Below are 24,271 nucleotides of genomic sequence, written 5' to 3'. Positions count from 1 at the left end.
TGGCACTATTGTCTCACAGCAAGTCCCGGCTGGACCAGGAGAAATTCGTAAACTCCACACAGAAATGCCAACTGGCCTTCTTGCTGTGAGGAGACAGTGCTAACCACTGTGCCAATCAATCAATCAACCAATCAATCAATCAATCAATCAATCAATCAATCAATCAATCAAATAATTTGTTGTTCATATGAGGGGCAGCCTAATGGTTAAAGAGTTGGACTTGTAATCCAATTTAAGTATGAACCATTTCAGCTGCTGTGTACATGAATAAGTGGGCTGGTCAACATTCAGAATAAATACCCTCTATACTTTCTCTTTCTCATCTCTCTTTCCTTACAGCAGACTCACACAGCAGCTCTGAACCTTCTCATTTTCAACAACAGAAACTATGGTAAGCATCATTATTTAATACCTAAAGTAGCATTAGTGCTCACATTAAGAAAACTGATCTTGTGCTAACAGCACTTTAATAACCAAAAGAAAGCTCCTGAAAAAGTGTACTTACTTAAAGATTTCAGAGAATGCTCAGATTCTGACAGAAAGATGTCTGTGCCTATACAGTGTTTTGATTGAAATGTAACACAGAATGATTAAAAATGACACAGTATGAAAAATAAATAAACTAAATATTAACAAAACAATGTTTAGCTGAATGCAAAAATTTTGATTGACAGAAAATAATTTGATGCCCGGTTGTGAACTTATCTCTGCGTGTTTGTCCACTGTATTCTGTCTATATGACTTTTTTTATATGTAAAAGATATCAGGGGCATCGCTGACTGGTACGAACCCTATAACAACTTTGTGATGGTGTCGAGGACAGAATTGAAGAGCAGAGGCAGGGGCGCTAGTGGGAGGCCTAAAGTGAAGAGCCTTGGGGGGAGTTTGGGATAGTCACAGCCAAAAGTGAAAGGGCGGTAGAGTGGGGGAGTGTTTTGGGTTGTGGTTGTCACGGCTGAAAAGTTAAGTGGAGGGGGGTGGTATTTGTCTAACAGCGTGGGCCTTAGAGTCTTCCTACAAATTACAAAAACTACAACAAAAAATTAATTAATTAAAAATTCTTCATCCAACAGATGGCGGTATAACCAAGTCCTATTAATCAATCTGAAGACTGAAGCCTCACTTCCTTACTAATTAGTAGCCAAATATAGTATAATAAAATGATATAAACACGTGTAAAAACCTTATGTGACAAAATAATTCTCTCTGAAAAAATCAAAAAGTTAGCATAGACCAAGATGAGTCTGTATAACTGTAAAGAATACCAGTAAATTTGCTGTTTCGTCTATATTTTGGTATATATATATATATATATATATATATATATATATATATATATATATATATATATATATATATATATATATATATATAAAATTTATTATTTTCCTGTTTTTTAAGCTTTTGACCAACTTTTAATCATGAAAAGTTTTTTTTAAGTGACTTTTATTGACATTTTATTTAGTTTAAAGTGATATTGTCTGGGTTGGGTTTTGTATATTACACTACAAAAACCTTGTAATAAACTTCTAGTACATTTTCTGTTATTTTACAGACTTACGTCTCTACATATCCAGTTGAAGTCAGAATCATTAGCGCCCCTGAATTATTAGCCACCTGTTTATTCACCCCCCCCAAAAAATTTCTGAAAAAAAAAAACTCTTTTTTTCAGCACATTTCTAAACATAATAGTTTTAATAAGTCATTTCTAATAAGGTTAGGTTAGGTTAGGTTACTTTATTTATACCCGAAGGTAGATTTGATTTGCAGTCAAGAGTCCTCATCTTACAACAGTGCCACACAAAGCAACTCACACAGTAACAACAACAAATGCGCATTAGGACATAAAACATAAAACATAAAGAATAAATAATTAATCACTTTAAGTGTCCACCCCCCTCCCCCAAGTAAATATTTAAAATGATTTAAAATATACAGGTCACTAAAACATCTCTGCTTAAGTCTTATTTAAATGTCTAATGGCTGCTGGTATAAAACTATTTTTGTAACGTTTCGTTTTACAGCTTAATACTAGAAACCTACGACCGGAGGGAGGGAGCTGAAACTCTAAATGTAGGGGATGAGCAGTGTCATTTAAAATTGAATTTGTAATTCTCTTTAGCTGCCTAGTGTACACAGCTTCTTGATTGGCTAGTGACACCCCGGTCAGCTTACTGGACCACTTAACTATTTGATTTAGTGAATTTTTATTCTTGACAGAAAGATTTCCAAACCATGACACCAGAGCAAAGGATAAAACGGATTCAAGAAAGGCGTGATAAAATAGATTCATCATTTGTTTATCGATATGGAAATAATTGAACTTTCTCAAGCAAAAAGCAAAATATTTTTGATTTATATGATTTATTTTATCTTTGCCATGATGACAGTAAATAATGTTTGCCTAGATATTTTTCAAGACACTTCCATACAGCTTAAAGTGACATTTAAAGGCTTTACTAGGTTAATTAGGTTAACTAGGCAGGCTAGAGTAATTAGGCAAGTTATTATATAACGATGGTTTGTTCTGTAGACTATCGAAAAAAAATATAACTTAAATGGGTTAATAAATTTGACCCTAAAATGTTTGTAAAAAAATAAATTGCTTTTATTCCTGCCGAAAAAAAACAAATAAGACTTTCTCCAGAAGAAAAAATATTGACAGCCATACTGTGAAAATTTCCTTGCTCTATTAAACATTTGAAAAAATATAAAAAAAGAAAACGAATTCAAAGGGGGGCTAATAATTCTGACTTCCACTGTATATTATTTTATATATTATATTATTTAAAAGTACTAAAGCGTCACTTTAATAAACTGTAGAGTTGAATTTGCAATTCACAACCGTAAACAAACAGAAAACACTTGTGAATCACAAAATATGGAAACTTTATATTTTTTATTTTTACAGTGTAGCTGTGCTTAGAGAGAAACAATAACATCCAGTTTTTTTAATATAAAGTATAAAGTTTTGTGTTTTTGCACTTGTGCTTATACAGTAGCACAAACTGTTGCTAACTTCATGTTTCTCCTTATAGGTCTTCGCTGTGCTTTCAAGGCTCCTTCTTGGGATTGTGTTGCTTTCTGATATTCAAAGTGTGTCGAATGAAGAGGTGGACATAAGCACCCTCGCCAGGATTCGAGTACATTTAAATTTGAAGTATGTTTCAAGTGTTTACACTTAGCTGATGATTGATAATAAAGCTAGTTTGGCGTGCTGTCCCGGGAGAGAGCCCTGAGCTTATAAGATCCTCGAGCCCTGCATTGCAAGGCGAGAGGGGAGTTTGAGCTCAGGTAGATCTCGATGACTCCCCCTCTTGCTTGTTGTAGCTAAGTGTCAGATATGGATGCTGAAAGGTGTACTCAGAGTTTAGCTAAAGTATTTTGGATTAATTGTTTAGAGTGCTTGTTTTTGAACTGTGGGAGGAAACCGGAGGACCCGGGGAAAACCCGCGCGACCACGGGGAGAACGAGCAAACTCCGCACAGAAATGCCGTCTGGTTTGGAAAGGAATTAAACCAGGGGCATTCTTGCTGTGAGGCAACAGCGCTAATCGCTGGCCACCGTGACGCCCGTTTGAAAAGAGGGAAAGTAGGGTTGGGTAGGGGGGTTTCTTCAAGACAAAGATATTGAGATGAGAAAAGTCTGGTTATTTATAGTGAGTTAAGGATCATCTGATCGGATAATCAGTCATTAGCTAAAGTTGGAACAGCTGTGAACAATCATAAGCACGTGATCCTCTCGAAATTTGTTTATACATAAACTTCACTTGATGTTTAAAATGAAGTAAAACTACTGTATGTTTGCATTTGTCATTATATGCAGGCTCAAACTTTATTTTGATGGTCTGTTTGTTGAATTTAAGTTAAATTGGATCTTCATGCCAACTAGTTTTCTTTAGATTATAAGTAAACTGTTCAGTTGGGGTTTGTAGTCTAAGTTGACATGTACTTGCAAAGTTTCCTATAGTCAGTTAAATGTCTGTTGAAGGAGCAGTATCAGCAGATATTAAGCAGACAGTCTACTAATACTCAAATGGACCATCAAAATAAAGTTTTACCATTTGCATTATTTAACTTTCAGTGCTTTCATTGATTTACAGCCCAATTCCAATTCTACGCCCTAGCCCTTCCTCTTATTCACGGGAAGGGGTAGGGGTGTCCCAATTCTCTTTAGCTTGAAGGCATAGTGCTAGGGCAGGGGTCAGCAACCCGCGGCTCTTTAGCGCTGCCCTTGTGGCTCCCTGAAGTTTTTTCAAAAATGTTCAAAAAGATGGGGAAGGTTAGTATATATTTTTGTTTTAATATGATTTCTATAGGAGGACAAACATTTTTTACGTTTTCAAATGCTGTAAAAGTGTGTAGAATTAATATTTAATTTCAACATTTCTGTCAACGAAGATTTGCGTCATAGCCTGCGACACAGGTTTCTATCAGCAGGGCGGGATGCCGGGCAGGTGGCTGTTGTAAACAAACCGGGAGATAATAAAGCATGGAAAACCGTTCACAGATGGTGACTACATGAAGGAGTCATTCATCAACATATTAGAACACCTACAGTAATTGCAGACTTCAAAAACAAAACCAAGATAATACAAAAAATTAAAGATATACCTCTCTCCGCTAAGACAGTGAAGGAAAGGGCTATTAAAATGGCAGGTAACATCACCGATCAGCAAACCAAGGACATTAATTCAGTGCCAGCATACTCAATTGCCTGTGATGTGGCCGAAATTCAATGCGCTTTTATGCAGGTATGTGAACTCTGATGGGCCGCAAGATCAAATTAATATCACTGAAAGACCAGAGGCTGTGCTGAAGTGTTTAAATGACAACGAAATAAACACCAACCACCTGATTTCAGTGGCTATTTAATCATGAAGGCTCATTATGTATTTGTAGCCAACTTAGTCATTTTTATAGTAGGCTAATATAGCTACTATAGATACAGCATGTGTTTCCTTCATCATAAGGCTTTACATTTTTTGCGGCTCCAAACATATTTGTTTTTTGTTTTTTTTGGTTCAATATGGCTCTTTCAACATTTTGGGTTGCCGACCCCTGTGCTAAGGGGAAAGGCTAGATAATCCTTAAAAACAGAGATTTTTCAGGACCACACTCGAAACCAAGGGCTAAGAAAATGACACCAGCCACAACAGCAATATGCCTACACATGGAAGTAAGGAGTTAAATTAGTATTATATATGTATCAAATATCATCTAATAACCACTTTAATGCTTTTATTGCACTGAGATATTTTAATCTTAAGAGCTGAATGTGTTTCGGAGTTTGCATTATTCTTGTAATCTTAACAAGTAAAACATCATCATATTTAAAAAAGCTAACTTTAAATGTAATTAAGCGTTGAGCATCACTTGGGTTCTGCCAGTCTGATTTTAGACAAAAAGAGGTGGAGGTGCTACAAAATTTAATGGAGATTGTCAGCTTAAAGGAGTAACTGAATTGTTGAGATGTTTGATGAACTTTGCATTATACCATAAAAGTTTCACTGACACAGAGTCTCAGCATGCATGTTTGATTCCTCTGTTATTTTGCATTTATTTAAATGATATTCGTTTCTTTCTAGATACACTTATGGAGGTGCTGTGCAATATGCCATCAATGTCCCGAAGGAGCAGTGTCGAAGAGGTTTCATCCCATCATCATTTAACTTTCTGACAAAAGACATGTCAAGCGATGTTAGGCCTTACTTTCAACATGACAATAAAGAAGTCTACCAAGGCACTGAACTCACGGCTACAGTGGTTCATAGAGATGCCCCTTATGAGCATTTACTGATGAATCCTCCAAATAAATCTCCTTTGACACACTTGCTGAATAAAAGGAGTGATGGATGTGTGATTTTCTACACTTATCGGTTCTCTCCCTGTGTAGACGGATGTCTTAACAGTAGTGTTATGCTTGCAGGTCTTCAGGAATTAGAGAATTATCAGGGAATGAAAGCCTTTGTTTACACACATACACATAAAGAAGATCAGAACTACCACAACCTACATAATAAACTGAAAAAGATTGCTGAGCATGTGCCACTTTACCAATGTCGTGGACGTAGTTGTACGCCTTGTGGAAACCATGTGAGAAGCAGATGTTTAAGATAGGTTCATCCTGTTGAGTTTCTTCAGTGCTTTAACTGATCTGTGCTTTGGCACTGGAGTTTCAGAGTCGGCTGAGACTTCTGATGATACATTTCAGTGCTCAAATGATCAGTTTATACTCTGCCTTTTGCTTTTTCATTTAACAAACTTAATAATGAGTCAATTCTTTCAGATCAGAGTACATCTGTCTCTTTCATTTGATGAAAAAAATGTGAGCTCTCATAAATAAAGGTACGTAAGCTGTCACTGGGGTGGTACCTTTTCAAAAGGTACACATTTGTACTTAAAGGGTACATATTGGTAAGTCAAATGTATATATTACTACCTAAACATTTTAAAAGGAACTCTTTTGTACTTTTTAGGTGCTAATATGTAACCTTGAGATATTAATATGGACCTTTTAGGTACAAATTTGTATCTTTTGAAAAGGTACCACTCCAGTGACAGTTCACATACCTTTATTTCTGAGAGTGTATCATGTATTCTGGTCACAGTGTATTTTGATCATCTTTTTTTAAAATGCTTGTTTGTTCATGATTTTGGTAACAATATTAATGGCTTTTGCTGCTTGTAGAAATAAACTTATACTCACCATATTTTCTGTTTGATACTTTTTTCGGAGTTGATCAAACTAGGGCCCACGGGCCAAAATTCATGGTAACGTTGTGATTAGCTGATCGCAAAAGGAAATACAGTATATACAGAATTAAATATATACAGTTGAAGTCAGAATTTTTGGCCCCCCTGTTTATTTTTCCCCAATTTCTGTTTAACAGAGAGCAGATTTTTTTCAGCACATTTCTAAACATGATAGTTTTAATAAATTATCTCTAATAACTGATTTATTTTATCTTTGCCATGATGACAGTGTAGATATTTTTTCAAGACACTTCTATACAGCCTAAAGTGACATTTAAAGGCTTAACTAGGTTAATTAGGTTAACTAGGCAGGTTAAGGTAATTAAGCAAGTCATTGTATTTTGAAGGTTTGTTCTGTAGACTATTTGGAAAAAAAAATGCTTAAAGTGGCTAATAATTTTTACCTTAAAATGGCTATTAAAAAATTTAAAACTGCTTTTATTTGAACCTAAATAAAACAAATAAGACTTTCTCCCGAAGAAAAAATATTATCAGACAGACTAAGGAAATTTCTTTGCTCTGTTAAACATCATTTGGGAAAAATAAATAAATAAATAAATTCAAAAGGGGGCTAATTATGCTGCCTTTAACTGTTCATTCATTCATTTGCTTGTCGGCTTAATCCTTTTATTAATCCGGGATCGCCACAGCGGAATGAACCGCCAACTTATCCAGCAAGTTCTTACACAGCAGATGTCCTTCAAGCCGCAACCCATCTCTGGGAAAGCCTTTAACTGTATGTATTACCTAATTTCCCCCACCTAGAGCAAATGCGTGACTGCCATCTGTGTGTGATAGTCTTACTAGCCAATTGAGTGAGCACACTTTCGTTCTGGCCAATCAGAATTGATACAATTCTCAAATACACAGTTCAGATGTTGTATTTCACACAGTGTGTTTCACACCTCATGAAGCCAGATTTTTGGTTTAGATTTTTGACTTCTGTAAACTGTGAAATAACTGAAATCATGAAAGAAATCTGATATATGGCAATGTATGCAAATCACATTCAGTATATGACATCATATGTTTAATACTTTTTTCAAAATAGCTGTTTACGTATTTTTTTGTCAACCAATAAAATTACAAAGATTTGCATATAGTCAAATATCCTACCTATAATTTTACATATACATTAGATTTCCATAGCTTATGGGGCACAGTGCTATAGAACTGTACTTTAGCTGTGTTTATCCAAAAATGAATGCACATAAACAGGCAATACTGTATCTCATCTTTGTCAACTCTGAACCTCTGCATAGAGGTGTGTGTGTGTGTCTGTGTGTTCAAAAAAGGCGCATTGGACCAGGGGCTCATCTCCTGTTTCCAAAATGCATCACAAACTGCTTGAGAAACTGTTCTACTATGATAATGGTTAATGAAAATACATGATGTTCAATAAGATGTATTTGTGTTTACAAACTGTTTATTCAGTTAAACATAAATGTTGAACTGTAGGCCTGCATAAGCTCCAAACAGCAATTTTTGATCACCTTAATCCGACTAAAGTCATAACTGAACTAAACAGAAATGGAATTAAGACATGTGGAGTTTGCAGATATTAGTGGCATTATTGAAGTAAACAACGCACCCAAATTATTATTATCATTTAGGACTTTTCGCCATATTTTCCAACAAGACCCACACACGCGGCTGTCAGTAAAGGCACACTGGTCTTACCTTTAGTTGTATTTGAAGTCTTCAAGCAAGTCCTTAGGCTCCGGTATTAGTCGTCCATTATTTATTCACGTTTTGATTGAAAGCCTAACTTTGAGAGATTTTTGATATGCAGGGTAAAGTCTATATTGGATATGTGGCTGGCTGGAAGTGAGCATCACTTTCCAGGCAGCAAAAAATTCTGGCTCAGATTTGGCATAAAGCTGGCACAGCAGGCATTCATTCGGCACTGCCATACAGCATGTGGGCCAAAACATGGTTCGGGTTTGGCAGAGATGGCACTGTCTTTAAGGCGGCACACAAGATTTGGGCCAGATGTAAAATGTTGTATTTGGCCCATATGTTAAGAATTGATATGTGGACCATGTAAGTTTGACCCACATTTAAAATACATTACAATATTTTTTTGAGTAAAGAAAAAAATTCTACCAATCAGGTCGCTTTGAGCATGTTAAAGCATGCCTAAAGCACAATGCTTCATGGGTTTATCAGTTTCATTGCAATCGGGACACACCAATTTATCTGGCCTCGTTCCGGCCCCATTATGGAGTTACTAACTTGGCTATGACTTGTATAGTCCATGTTTGGCCCTTGTCTTGAAGCCAGACTTGGTCCAGTCATGTACCGTAATTCACTGTGGCATGTGGGCCAAACAAAACCTGATTGTGTGGGCCAGAGCTGGGCACTGAGGTGGTACAAAAATTGATGGAGATAATTCTAATCGCAAGAAAAAAATTGGTAGTTATAGTTTTTAATGAGACATTTGCATTATTGGTGGCACAGTGGCTCAGTGGTGAGCACTGTCACCTCACAACAAGAAGGTCGTTGGTTTGAGTCCCGGCTGGGCCAGTTGGCATTTTTATGTGGAGTTTGCATGTTCTCCCCGTAGGTTTCCTCTGGGTGCTCCAGTTTCCCCTACAGTCCAAACACATGTAAGTGTGTATGGGTGTTTCCCAGTACTTGGTTGCAGCTGGAAGGGCATTTGCTGTGTAAAACATATGCAGCGGTTCATTCAGCTGTGGCGACCTCTGACAAATCTGAGACTAAGCCGAAGGAAAATAAATAAATGTTTGCATTATAACATGAAATGTTTCACTAATAGAGTCTCAGCATGCATGTTTGATTCCTCTGTTATTTTGCATTCATTTGAATGATATTTTCCTTTACTATCTAGTTATGCAACTGGTGTGCAGTATACAGTGGCCATCAATGTCCCGAAGGAGCAGTGTCGAAAACATTTCATCCCGTCGCCATTTAACTTTCTGACAAACGACACGTCAAGAGATCTTCATAGAACATGACAGTATGGAAGTCTACCAAGGCAATGACGTCATTGCTGCAGGAGTTTATAGAGGCCATTCAGAGCATTTACTGATGAATCCTCCAAATAATTCTCCTTTGACACACTTGTTGAAAAACAGGTATAAACAGGTGTCTAAACAATAGTGTTATACTTGCAGGTCTAGACGAATTACAGAACTGTCAGGGAATGAAAGCCTTTGTTTACACACATATCTACAGAGCAGATCAGAACAAACTAAACCTGCGTAATGAACTGCAAAAAAATTGAGCGTGTGCCACTTTAGCCCTGTGGCAGAAATGGTTGTATCTCTTGTGGAAACAATGTGAGAGACAAGTGTTTAAAAAGATAGGTCTCACATTTGTAGAGTTTCTTCAGTGCTTTAACTGATGTGTGCTTTTACACTGGAGTTTCAGAAGCCTCTGAGACTTTTGATGAAACATTTCAATGCTTAAATGATCCATTTGTATTTGCAATTTCAGAAAAAAACTACTTACAAACGAGTGAATTATTTTAGGGGAGAGTACATCTGTCTCTTTCATTTGATTAAAGAAATATAAGGTTGTTACAAAATAGGCTCATTCTGAACATGTAGCCCTACATACATTTCTGATGATTGTAAATTATGTATCCAGAGCTATGGCTTCATTTCCCTTTTAAAATGATTGCTATTTGGTGGTATGACGCCATTCCTTTTCACGCTTACCAGCTGACCGCTTACCCCAGTATGAATGGTTTTTCCGCTGTTACCAGTTTGTCCAATGGCTCGACATGTATGTTGGCAGATTTGAGACACAGAGCGGAGTTGACCGCGACAACGAGATTCAAGTACGGTGAAGAATGGTTCCAGAAAGCAGGTAAGCATAAACAGCAGCTTAAAAATAAAATAAACAATAACAGAGTAAGAATGTAATACAATTTAAAAACGTGGTAAAAATCAGGTTCGGGATTTTTTATTTTCTGGATTGCTTTTAAAAACACTAATGGTTGGGTTTAGGAACGAAAAAGGGTGGGTCAGTCGATTAGTTATTCAGTCAGTCGACAGCGGCGTCTGTTGGATTTACATGAGAAAAGCAGGTGTTAATGGCACTTGCAGGAGAAATTTGAGATGCATGCACAGCGACCTCTGGTGAATTCGCGAAAACAAAAACTGCAATAAACATAGCTCCTGGGAAGCATTTTGCTCTGTCCAGAAATGTTATTAGAATGAGCCTGAGTTGGGTTCTTATTATGAATTCTTTGTGTTTTGATAATCTTGTTTGTTCATGTTTCGGTGTTAATCGCTTTTGCTGCTTTAACAAATGGTGGTAACCACCAGTATAGAGTACAACTATAGGATTATACATGTGTCATTGTCAGGGCCGGACAAAATCTGCTGACATTTTTGCTATTTCTGTGGAGAAAGATCTGAAAAATCTGTGGATTTATGCATGATTTTGGGAGTATCATAGCTAAAAACGTTATATATCTAAATATATAAGCAAGTCTCTTATATTATGTATCTACTAAAACTGTACAAACTGTACTCTAACAAACTGTAAACAAACTGTATTCTAAATAAATCATGTATACATTTTCATATTAGTCAATAATATTACAGAAAATTATTTAAAAACTGAATAAATATAAATTTGCACACATTTACACAAGGAAATAAATAGACTCGGTGGGCTCAAAATCTGCAGAAATCAGTGGATTCCGTATGGGCCTAGTCATTATACAACAAACTGTCCTTGTAAACCACCAAAACTTGTACACACACACACACACACACGCACGCACGCATGCACACACCTACACACACACACACACACACACACACACAAACAAGGGCCACAAACTACAATTTACAAAAAAATATGGAAATTATGATTCTTATATACAACTTTTATAACTGTATTTTCTTTTTAGGATCTACAATACCGACAGCATTTTTAGTTAAAAAAAAGTCTAAAACACTGCCAGTGTCATTACTAGTAAGTTTTTTTGTAAACATTGTGACTGTACAGAATGATTAATAACTTTCGGGCTCATTAGGAAGCTAATTATTTAACATGCCTTTGATAAAAGGACCTTTTAATTTAATTTAAAATATATATATTCAAAATTAAGACCTTAATATGAAAGGCTGTCGTTTTTTAATCTATACTTTTATTGCATGTAGCTTGATATATTTTACTATATGATCATCTAAATTTACATGATCATCTGTGTGAATGACTCTCATGCGGTCTACTTTACTACAGTCAAGCACTTTCTGTTAGTTCTATAGCTGTAGATAGAAGTGCAGGGATCCTGTGCTATCTCTAGCTCTAAAATACCAGAAAGAACAGTACATACAAAAGTCCAGAATGGTACTGTACTGATCCTGATCTTCTCTTTTATTCCTCAAGTTTATATTGAATATTATTGTTTTAATATTTGGTTTGCACTGGCCCACTGGACACCCAACAACAGTATATTAACACAGATAAAGTTTGGTTCTACAACAGAAACGCAAACTATCATGCTTTTATCCATTTCTACTGTAGCTCCTTAATATTATGCATTTTTTAAAAATAATTTTTTTCTCTTCTGAAGATTAAAAGAATTAAATAATTCATTCATTTTCCTTATGAATTAGTCCCTTTATTTGTCAGGGGTCACCACACTTGAATGAACCAACTTATCCAGCATATGTTTTCCACAGCCGATGCCGTTCCAGCTGCAACCCAGTACTTGGGGACACCCATACACACTCATTCACACTCATACACCACGGCCAATTTAGCTTATCTAATTCACCTACTGTAAAGCGCATGTGTTTGAACTGTGGGGAAAACCAGAGGACACGGAGGAAACCCACGCAAACACACGGAGAACATGCAGAAATGCCACCTGAACCAGATGAGGCTCAAACCAGTGACCTTCTTGCTGTAAGGTGATCGTGCTACCCACTGAGCCACCATGATGCCCTACATGCAACACATGTTTAATAATTTTGCTAAAATTGCAGTATATGTATATTCTTTGTCAACCAATACAATAGCAAAACTTTGCATAAAATGATTATAATATTTTATAATACCCATGTTTACAATCTACCTGTCAACATTGGGATGTAAAAATACGGGATATGCCTCCTCTCCCCCTCCCCCCACCAAAAAAAAAACAACAACAAAAAACTCAAAGCTACCCAGAAGAAACCCCAAAATCCTTAATTGTATATAAGCCTAGCGGATACCATTACAAACATGGGGAGTAAATTAGCTTCAAATGACAAATGAAATATTGACAACAAAATAAAAGGTTTAGCTTATTAAAATCAATGACCTATACAAGAAATTAAATCAAGTTATAAAATCTACTTAACATTTTTTATTTGCTGTATTTAAATATTGATTAAAGTTACTATAGTTATTTAGTGAAGAGCTGCGAATCTCTCATTTTGATCTACTGTTTTGTTTGACAACAGACACACTTTAAAAATGCATAGATCTATAAAGAAAGCATTTGATTACTGTCGTAACTATTTATGCTCATTTAAGACAAAACTATTTAAAATAAAACTCAACAGGACGGCCATGTTTCCGTATTATTAAATGTATTTGTCTGATTAAAACACACCCAAATTCCAAAATGTTCACTTTGACTCATCTTCAAATTGCGTGTACAGAAGCTGATCTAGGATCAGTGTCTTTATACAGAGCACAGTGTCAGTCCACATTGTTACTGATTCAGAAATTGCATAGGAATGGCGATGGTCGACGAACAGCTTTAATGGAAATGAAAAAAATGTGGCAGTTTAAAAGGGTCACAAAACACCGAAACACATTTTTTGAGCTGTTGACAGTCATATATGTGTCCCAGGTTGCTGGGAAAAAAGTAATATGTTACAATCTGTAGTCACTTAAAAAAAAGTGTAACTAAATGTGTTAGTTACTTTAAGGATGCAATATGAATATAAATGTGCCATGTTTTTTTATTGTAATTTGCATTTTTTACTTTTTTTAAGAGATAAGGTAGCCATAAAATTGTATTGTATTGCTCTTTACACAACACTGGCTAAAAACACTATTAGGACACCTATAATTCCCAAAAAGTTGAAAATTGGTTGTTTTTGCATTATTTCAAGCCAATTCGTTCCCCCCTTTTTTTGAAGGTGATTAGATCCTTGTGTGTATTCTAAAATGTAGAATGGCTGTCTGTACTGGCGAGTACAACATGACACGTTTGAGTGTGCAGCATTAATTCATAAGAAAGACTTGGGGTCCGTTCTTCGTACCTCGCTTAAATGATCTAAGATGATCTGGCAGATCCTGGATCTTTTAATCTTGATAACTGATCTCTCGCTAATTTGGTTCTTCAAACAAGTTCGCGAATCAGATTAGAATGTCTGGATGAACTGATCTGAGATCGCTGCGTGTGTTGTGAAGGACAGATCCATCGATCCTCGAAATCATGATCAGCAATGCAACGATTGGCTGACGGCATAGCAGCGTAATGACATCATCTGATTAATATTCAATTATCCATGTGAGCAAAATTACATCAAATTAGCAGTAAACGGCTTGTTAAATATGACACCCAAGAACTTTCCACATTTGTTGTGAGCTGCAGGCTTTACACTTTCATTTGTCAAGACAAGAGTATTCATCATGTATTTCAATGCAAATCAATGCATTTAGTTCTACATTTAGAAAAGATTTGCTTTATTATAGTAGCCGTTTTTTAATCGGTGTATAAAGAATAACTGGTTGTTTACAAAAGCATTTTCATATTGGTAAAGGCGTCTGCAACTTTTGTGAAGCATCAAATCACTGGCATATTAACTATCAAAACATGTTTATGACTGCATAAATGTATTATTGCTTTAAAAAAAAAGTCACATATTGTGCATTTCTATTATACACAATTTGTTCTAAAGCGATCTAAAAAGTTCATTTCAATAAGTTTTCTCTTCGCACCAGATGGCAGCCTTTGTACTTTCATTTCGAGGGTGCAGATTGCATACATTTTATTAATATGTATAACTTTATTTATTTTATTAATGACTATAACTTTATATATATATTTAAAAATTATGTATTATTTTCCCAAGTGTATATAACTACTACTGTAAAAATATCAGAATTGGGAACATACTTTCTGTATTATCTTTGCTTGAACTGAGCCGATCTAATCCTGTTTATATGATTTGAACCTGCTCCCGATCAGGTTTGACCTAGCAGAACTGTTGCCATGACAACAACTCTCGGATCAGCTTTGAAAAAAAAACGATCCTGGATCGTGTCAAATCGTCAATATCCAAATCCAGCTAACTGAGTAATCCACGTACGAAGAACGGACCCCTGGTTCAAACCAATCAGCACGCTCTATTGTGTATGCAGTGCAACTTCATTAGTATGCATGCTAGCTTCGAGACTGTTTGTACCTGATCAAGTGTTCAGACGGCAGAGAGACAACACGTTGTGTTGCCAAAACAAGTGGAGGAAGAAGAATTGTTTGAAGGCATGGGTCGTCAGTGTTGTGTTTATAAATTTTGTGAAAGTTTTGCTTTTATTTCCTGATATGAGAGCGCAGCTGGACTCACTTGTGGATTACAGTGCACGCGACAGAAATACTTTTGTAGGGAACTCTGTTTACCCAAGAGCTTTTCTCATCTGGAAATGGTGAAATTCAGATTTGTCTCCTTTTGTCTCCTTTCAAATTCAGTCTCCTTTTGAAAAAGACCGGTCCTGTCTCTACAGATTTGGTAAGTTTGTGTGATGTGTTCTTTGTTTGTTTATTCAGATGGCAAAGTTAGTTAGTATCGTCAGCAGCACTCTTTCAATTCTAAAAGATAGACCTTAGTCAAAATTATTTTTGAGTTACTAAGTTTACAGTACGCTAACATCACTACAATTTTATGGACTGAAAGATCTGCTGCTCTCCAACAGTAAACATGCAAACACCTTAATCAAACTATTACCGTTGTGTAGGATTTTTGCCGCCATTTTGTAATTGGATAGTCTATACACACACGGCTTTCTGGCGCTACCTACCGAGTGCATCTAAGTTACCAAGAAATGCGGAAGATTTTTTTTCTCCCATTCGTTGTGCGGTATAAATCATTACATTCAACCTACACTCTGCCAGCAGTTCCTCGCATCCAATATCTTGTTTGTCATGGGGGCATGCATGAAATGTTCCTGAATAAAAGTGAAAGTGCTGAACAGCAGTTAAAGTCCACAAATTAGGAATTTGGCAAATGATTCGATTACTGGTGTCCATGTAAACGCAGTCTCGGTCTTTCTCCCCTCTATTTGTTTTGCCTCTTTGAAAATCAGTTGTTGATTTAGATTTGTTTGAAAAGTCTACTTTTACAATTTGACACATGCAAACCACCGCAGAAATGTTCTAACCAACAGGCCCATGTCATATACAGTACAGATACTTAATAAATAACCTACTATAAATTAAAAGCATTGACGTATGCTATGCTTTTTGTTTTCACAAGCTTTGGAGACCAAACATAAATTCCACTTTTAAATAATGGGTCACCTATAGCTTTCGCTATTTTCAAAGTGCACTGCGAAGGGAACGCAATTGTAAACATGAATATCGGTAAAACTAAACTGTTGAAAAACTTTGAAAGCAAATTACACCTAAAGGCTCCTACACTCCGGGACGTTTTTATTTTGCATTTATCGTCGGCGTTTTATGAGACGTTTTTCAGTCTTCAAACCCAAGCACTTTTCACTGGCATCAAGCAGAAGAGTATGCTAAATCACTCTTTTGACGTTAGATGGCGCTGCACAACTATAAGCTTCTGACACCCGCTTACAACACAGAAGAAGAGGAGGAGCGGAAGTTTACACACTTGTTGTGTAAATTTACTGGTGACTCGAACAAGCATGGATGGTTCTGGTAGCAGCTCCAGCTCTGGCGATGAAGAAATGATTATTGTTTACCAGAGCAATAAGCAGCTCCACGTTCATATCGCCTCTGGGCATCTTCTTCAATGTGCGCTCGCATTGACAGTTTTGCGATTGAGCGCCTCCAAGTGCTGTTCACGGTAACTTCAGCAGCTCCGTGCACGTGAACAAAAGTGCCAATCTGCGTCAAAACAAAAAAACGAACATGAGGCGTTTTTTTTTTAAATGACGCTTTTGCGCCTAGCGTTTTGCGCATTGGTGTGCACGATCACATTGACGCCTGCTATTTAGTCGCAAGGCGTAAAACGCGAGCAAAAAACATCTCGATGTGCACGTGCTTCAAGAAAGATTACTTTAATGCTTTATTTTAAAAAATCATTCCAAGTTTAAATGTTAGAATGTTCTAAATGAATAGGGCATAGGGTGGATAGCTGGGAATAGAACACAGCCAGGAACTATATTTCTAACTACAGCTCCAGAGGTGTGATTGCAATTATACAAGTTTGCAACGCAGTTTGCGAATGTTTGTTGAAACGATGGATTTGGAAAACACCAAAATCAACAAACTATGTTTGTAACGACAGAACTTGCGACCTTAGTTGGCTAATGATGGTTTTCTGAAATGCACCCCAGAATGATTAATAACTTTCAGGCTCATTAGGAAGCTAACTATTTAACATGCCTTTGATAAAAGGACCTTTTAATTTAATTTAAAATATATATATTCAAAATTAAGACCTTAATATGAAAGGCTGTCGTTTTTTAATCTATATTTTTATTGCATGTAGCTTGATATATTTTACTATATGATCATCTAAATTTACATGATCATCTGTGTGAATGACTCTCATGCGGTCTACTTTACTACAGTCAAGCACTTTCTGTTAGTTCTATAGCTGTAGATAGAAGTGCAGGGATCCTGTGCTATCTCTAGCTCTAAAATACCAGAAAGAACAGTACATACAAAAGTCCAGAATGGTACTGTACTACAGCTTATTGCACAACAGCCCATTATAACACTTATCCTGTCTTCTCTCTTTTTCCAAACATGTAGGGTGTGTGTGTGTGAGTGTGAGTGTGTGTGTTTTGTTTGTTTTGTTTTTTTTATATCTGGATTACGCTTGCCCAATGGGCACCATGCAACAGTTAACTAAAAAACAGATAAAGTTTGGGTCTTTACCAAAGCATCTTTCATGCTTGTGATTTTCATGAAATTTTAGCATTATCATTGTTGCTGTAGTTCCTGGACACAGAGTTCTTTTTTTTATTCACTGTGACTTTTATTACAAAGTTCAGTAACACTTTATAGTAACAGTACATGAATAGTTATGTTTTAATATGTAAACTAAACATTATTATGAATCAACGAAGAGTTAAGGCTCGCGCTAATCAATGAACTAACTTTAACAACAACATGAGTTCATGTGTAAATAACGGCTATCTTAATCACTTGTTAGTTCATGTTGTTAATTAATTAATTAAAAGGGGGCACATCACCCTTAACTTATCCTTTACTACTCACGAGTTCTTGTGTTTACACTGTTCATGTTGAGGTTGAACACTTTTTCATTGTTTTTCAGTGTAAACACATTAGCTGAATGTGCATGAGTAGTTAAGAATGGGTTAATGATGATGTGCCCCTCCAAGTAAAGTCATGACATAATTATACAATAACATACCATGAATTCATGGTGGTTAAACTAGGCATAAACTAATACATTAATTAAAAAAACAACCATGTGCTAACAAGTAATTAAGGTAGCCATTATTCACACATGTGACTCATGTTGTTGTTAAAGTTAGTTCATGATTAGTGATGCATTAACCCATCATTAGTTCATAATGAAGTGATGTTTAGTTTACTTTATAGGTGGGCATAGATTATTTTTTAAAATCTAGATTAGACTCACTGTAATCTTGGAGTTAATGTGGATTAAAATGGCTCATTTGAATTCTGCTAAAGGCTGTCAGAATATGTGTGCAACCCAAATAATAAGTCTTTGAGAATGGGTTTCTCAAGCCAGGTGGCGCATAAGACCAGAGGCTCATCTCCTGTTTCCAAAATGCATCACAAACTCCTTGAGAAACTGTTCTATTATGTTAACTGGTGATGAAAATAAATGATATTCCATAAGCTGTACATGTTTTTACTGTCTATTCAGTTAAACATGAATTTTGAACTGTAGGCCTAAATAAGTTCCAAATAGCGATTTTTTTGATGACCTTAATCCGACTAAAGTCATAACTGAACTAAACAGAAATGGAATTAAGACATGTGGAGTATGCATATGATAGTGGCATTACTGAAGTAAACACTGCAATAAAACCATTACCGTCATGTAGGACAGTTAAAGTCAATCAAAATTACAGGAAACTTATATGAAAGCACTTTGTGTCTATTAATGCAAATAACTAGATTACTGATGTCCATCTAAGCGAAGTCAGTGGTGTCTTTGAAGTAAGCGGAAGATCCAGAAGGCCATCCTGCTGATTTGATTCAGAAGGGCACTTTTTGTCTGACGGCTCACCGGTCAGGTATACATCCGCGCTAAAATATCAAGGTGAAAGTCATCATAGCTTACGTAGAATCGATTCAGTTCCCAACACAACTTTAAGAATAGACTAACGGCAATATATTTTTAATCGCCCGATAAGAGTCTGGCGTTACCACAGCACATTAACGCAGATAACAGCCCACTAATAGTTTACATATTACCACATCATTATTAATGTACTGTCATTGTAAAGTGTTACCGAAAGTTCTCTAATAATTAGTTTACAGTCTTTTTCTCTTTTTTCTCGACTGAAAAAATTGAGGCTTTCAGATTTCGAAGCAAGATGGTAAATGAAGTCATATACAATAGAAGTCAGGATTATTAGCCCCCCTGAATTATTAGCCCCTCTGTTGATTTTTTCTCCAATTTCTGTTTAACAAAAATATTTTTTCAACACATTTCTAAACATAATAGTTTCATGAACTCATCTCTAATAACTGATTTATTTAATCTTTGTCATGAGACAGTAAATAATATTTGACTAGATATTTTTCAAGACACTTCTATACAGCTTAAAGTGACATTTAAAGGCTTAACTATGTTAATTAGGTTAACTAGGCAGGTTAGGGTAATTAGGCAAGTTATTGTATAATGATGGTTTGTTCTGTAGACTGAAAATATATAGCTTAAAGGGGCTAATACTATTGACCTTAAAATGATGTATAAAAAATTAAAAACTGCTTTTATTCTAGAAGAAATCAAACAAATAAGACTTTCTCCACAAGAAAAAAAATGTTTCAGACATACTGTGAAAATGTACTTGCTCTGGCAAATTTAATTTGGGAAATATTGAAAAAAGAATAATAATAATTCTGACTTCAACTGTACCTCCATCAATTTGGGCTGCTCTCTAGTAAATAAAAGTTGTTTCAGACATTTGTGAATTGTTGAAACCTTGAAACTGAGTTACTTTTAGGGAAAAAAGTTTCCCACTATTTACATTTTAACTGTCTGAGCTAATCCTGTTGAAGGCAATTTGCTTATCTTTTTTTTTGTTTAAGGGCTCAGATAAGAGCAGCATAAATACGCCTCAAATTCACCACTCTCACTCACTCTCTATTAGAACTGCTTTAGTAAGTTCACTGCATCTTCTCAACAACCTGTGACAGTCATCATGGTAAGTACAGTAGGTCACTAATTAACTATTAGTATGCTTTATGTAAATTTTTAGCTTTCTCAATTTTAGAGATAGCGTCTAGACCCGTAGCTAGCCTAGTGAAAGGGTGGTGGTGGTGGTGGTGGGTGTTGTTTTTTTTTTTAGAAATTACATAAAATAAAAGGATAAATTCTGAATCTTTTGGCCGTTGGGGGCGGGGGAATGAGGGGGGTTGTTCGAACCAGCTGAGTGGTTAGCAACTGTCGCCTCACAAGAAGAAGGTCATTGGGTCAGTTGGCATTTCTGTGTGGAGTCTGCATGTTCTCCCCATGTTGGCGTGGGTTTCCTCTGGGTGCTCCGGTTTCCCCCACAGTCCAAACACATGCGTTATAGGTGAATTGAATGAACTAAATTGCCCGTAGTGTGTGTGTGTGTGTGTGTGTGTTTCCCAGTACTGGGTTGTGGCTGGAAGTGCATCCGCTGTGTAAAACATGTGCAATGCAAAAAAAATGCTTCTCTTACTTAGTTTTTTTTGTCTTGTTTCTAGTCCAAATATCCCACAATTCTTAAATTAGGAAGAATTTTCTAGACAAGCAAAACATATTGTTTTAAGAAATAATATGCCAAAATTAAGTGAGTTTTTCCTTAAAACAAGCAAAATAATCTGTCAATAGGGTAAGCAAATGAATCTTGTTTTGACATAAGATTATTTTGATTATCCCATTGGCAGATTGTTTTTCTAGTTTTAAGGAGAAACTCACTTAATTTTGGTATATTTCTTAAAACAATATGTTTTGCTTGTCTAGAAAATTCATCTTGATTAAAAAAAAATTGTGAGATATTTGGACTAGAAACAAGACAAAAAAATCTAAGTAAAAAAAGCATTTTTTGCAGTGTGCTGGAATAATTGGCGGTTCAAACCGCTGTGATGACCTCTGATAAATAAAGGACTAATATATGTGATTGGAAAATGAATGGATGATTTTAGTGACAGCAACTGCCATGACAGAATCAGCACGAGTGGGATCAGGACATGACACAAATCAGATCTTAGTCATTGTACTTAAAAAAACAATACTACACTAAATAATGGCTAATGATGATTTTGTATTTTTGCTCATTTTAGGTCTTCACTGTGCTGGCAAGAGTTCTTCTTGGGGTTATTTTGCTTTGTTTTATTCAAAATGTGATAAATGAAGAGGTGGACATTGAAACCCTGTCAAGGCTTAAACAATATTTTCACATGTACGTGTAAGTTTACATGCTGCAGTTTAAGATGAAATCTGACAAAAGACAAACACTTTACTAGGTTATTACACACACTATGCAGTTTTCAGTGAAAATGTTATCTATTATTAATTAGTAATTCAAATGATAGAGTTTTAAAACATCAAATATTGTTTTAATAGCAACTTAAATGCTGCTAATGCTAACAAATTCGATTAATTAATTTAAGTACTACTCTCTGGAGAAAATTCATTGTTTTCAATAACAATGTTTCAATGTTTAATTGAATGTTTTATGGAGTTTTGTATTGTTAAATGTTTCAATGTTGGACATATATTCAGTGTTTACTATTGTAAATGATGTTCTTTTCTATTCCAGTTATGATAAAGGCCAGTATGCAGTGGCCATCAATGTTCCGAAAGAGCAGTGTCAAAGTGGTTTCGAACCATCAAAAGACAACTTTCTGACAAAGGAGAACTGGGACGATGTTACAATACAACGTAACAGTAAGAAAGTCTACGAAGGCACTGAACTCATTGCTGCGGGTGTTCATAAAGAAGCACATTCAGAGTATTTACTGATGAATCCTGAAAATAATTCTCCTTTGACACGCTTGTTGAATAACAAGAATAGATGTGTTGTTTTCTACACTTTAAACTCACCCTGTGTAGGCAAGTGTCTTTATAACAAAGTTGTACTTGCAGGTCTTAAAGAATTACAGAAATATCAGGGAATGAAAGCCTTTGTTTACACAAATATATATACAGAAGATCAGACAGACCCAGAACTACGTGCTGAACTGAAAACGATTGCTGATCTTGTGCCACTTTACCGCTGTAAAGGAAACAGTTGTATCTCTTGTGGACAAGATGTGATAGATGCATGTTTAAATAGTTAAGTCTGTCTTATGTAGATTTTTTATCAGTGCTTTAACTGATGTGTGCTTCTGCACTGGAGTTTCTGCATCTGCTGAGACTTTTGATGATACATTTTAATGCTCAAATGGATCATTTCATACACCTACGCTACCTTTAGCTTTTTCGTTTAAAATGTTTCTCAATAATGAGTTCTTTCTTTTAGGGGTTAAGTAAATCAGCCCCTTTCATTTGAGACTTATTTAATCAAGTAACTAATTTAAGAGAGATTCTTATTACAATGTATTTTGATAATCTGTGTTTAAAATGCTTGTTTGATTATTTTTCATTGTTTAATAAATCACGCTTGAAGAAATAAACGTCTGCTCACCATTTTGTCTGTTTGATAATTTGTTTAAAAATCCCTGGTGTCTGAAGGGACATGTGATTTTGCATTCAGTTCTGCTGTCATGTCGTCCTATTAAGTTTAATGCTCCAAGTGTTCAACCTAAAATAATAAGAATGAAATTTGTAAGGATTAATTAATGGTAAGTGATCAATTATTAAAAAATAATGCACATCAGAGGTGGTGATTTGGACATGAGCACAGTGCACATTATAATAATTTAACACACCTGAGTCATGTATTCCACTTATATGATTCCCACTAAGGGTGGAGCCGAACCCGAATACGGTATTCGGAAAGGCACGAATAGCGTGTTTTTACGAATACTTAATTCGAACAAATACTTGAAAAATGATTTGTATTCGGGAGCAAGAAAAACACTATATCAAAAAGCAGCGTTTCCTCATGAGACCACAGTGCATGCACGCGTGAGAGAGAGAGAGAGAGAGAGAGAGTGAGTGAGAGAGAGAGAGAGAGAGAGAGAGAGAGAGAGACACACACACACACACACGCTCAGTGCAAAACGCACCAAAGCCCGAAACTGAAAGCGAGACGTGACTTTTAAGGGGTTGTTTCATATGAATTTATTTACCATTCTTACTGTTCAGTGAACGCAAACTGGCGTAGTTTATTAAAGACGCAAACCTCTCACTGCACGTCAGCAGCGCGCCTTCAGCAGACCTCCTCATTCCTGCAGCACGAGAGCTTTATGATTGTTTATGAGCGCCAAAAGTGGCGGATCTGTTTGGTGAAATATCTGACTGCGTGTCACCGCATCCCTAAGGACTGTTTGGCGAAATATTTGACTGCATGTCACTGCATAACAAACGACTGAAAGGATATAACTAGAGAACTCTCCACTGTGCTACTGGGTGAGAGCGTATGGCAAGCCGTTTTAGCATTTAAACCTTGTTCAGACTATCCATAAATATATTTAGAGATATCTCTAATTATATTTTGACTTGTCATAATTATAATTCGACTAGTCAGATTGGAAATATCTGCAAATATATTATGACTGACTAGTCATATTCCTCCATTGACTTCTATTGAAAAATATTTGCAGATATCTCTAAATAAACAAACAAACAAACTTTGTGTCTTTTTTGTGGCTGGCAGATGATAATATCAGGCCTGTATCTTTTATTATTATATAGAATACTTTTGTTCTGCCAGATCTCCCGGGCAGGGTTTTATTTAGATTTATTTAGTTAATATTAGTTTTTGGAATTCTGTCCATTGGAAAAAAAGTTCTTTCAGAAGAAGAACAGTTTTTTGAAGTATTATTTGTTTTTATTCTGTCTATTCAGTGTCCTTCAACAAGAACGGTGGTGGTGGGGTTCATAATATTCACAATGGTATTTTATTAGTTGTTGGTTTAACCATAGATGAGATAATGGTTTCTATGTTATTTTCTTTTCAATTACATTTCTTATCACATGTTCAAAAACAACAGCCAATATTGCATATCTATAATTTATATAATGGGTATAATTAAACAATAC

The 24,271-nt window shown here is 35.8% G+C and overlaps 2 protein-coding genes across 3 annotated transcripts; both read left to right on the top strand.

Moving 5' to 3' along the window:
- The first annotated feature begins 321 nt into the window (after nt 1-321).
- LOC795173 (uncharacterized) lies at nt 322-6,712 on the top strand. Its single transcript, NM_001386239.1, has 3 exons — nt 322-391; nt 3,039-3,160; nt 5,588-6,712. Exons 1-3 carry the CDS (start codon nt 389-391, stop codon nt 6,117-6,119), a joined length of 657 nt encoding a protein of 218 aa, NP_001373168.1. The 5' UTR covers nt 322-388; the 3' UTR covers nt 6,120-6,712.
- Nucleotides 6,713-20,230: 13,518 nt separating this feature from the next.
- On the top strand, nt 20,231-22,753 carry LOC137487675 (uncharacterized). 2 transcript variants are annotated; one of them, XM_087284792.1, is made up of 3 exons: nt 20,231-20,300; nt 21,406-21,524; nt 21,885-22,753. In XM_087284792.1, exons 1-3 carry the CDS (start codon nt 20,298-20,300, stop codon nt 22,402-22,404), a joined length of 642 nt encoding a protein of 213 aa, XP_087140918.1. In that variant the 5' UTR covers nt 20,231-20,297; the 3' UTR covers nt 22,405-22,753. The 2 variants fall into 2 exon arrangements, with proteins under 2 accessions (XP_087140918.1, XP_087140917.1); XM_087284791.1 differs by having other exon boundaries at nt 20,238-20,300; nt 21,406-21,530.
- Nucleotides 22,754-24,271: the final 1,518 nt, after the last annotated feature.

Source organism: Danio rerio, chromosome 15 (assembly GCF_052040795.2).
Source record: "Danio rerio strain M-AB ecotype USA chromosome 15, GRCz13ab, whole genome shotgun sequence".
NCBI classification, from domain to species: Eukaryota; Metazoa; Chordata; class Actinopteri; order Cypriniformes; family Danionidae; genus Danio; species Danio rerio.
Note: the sequence above shows the minus strand (reverse complement) of the source record. Positions and strands in the feature narration are given on the sequence as shown.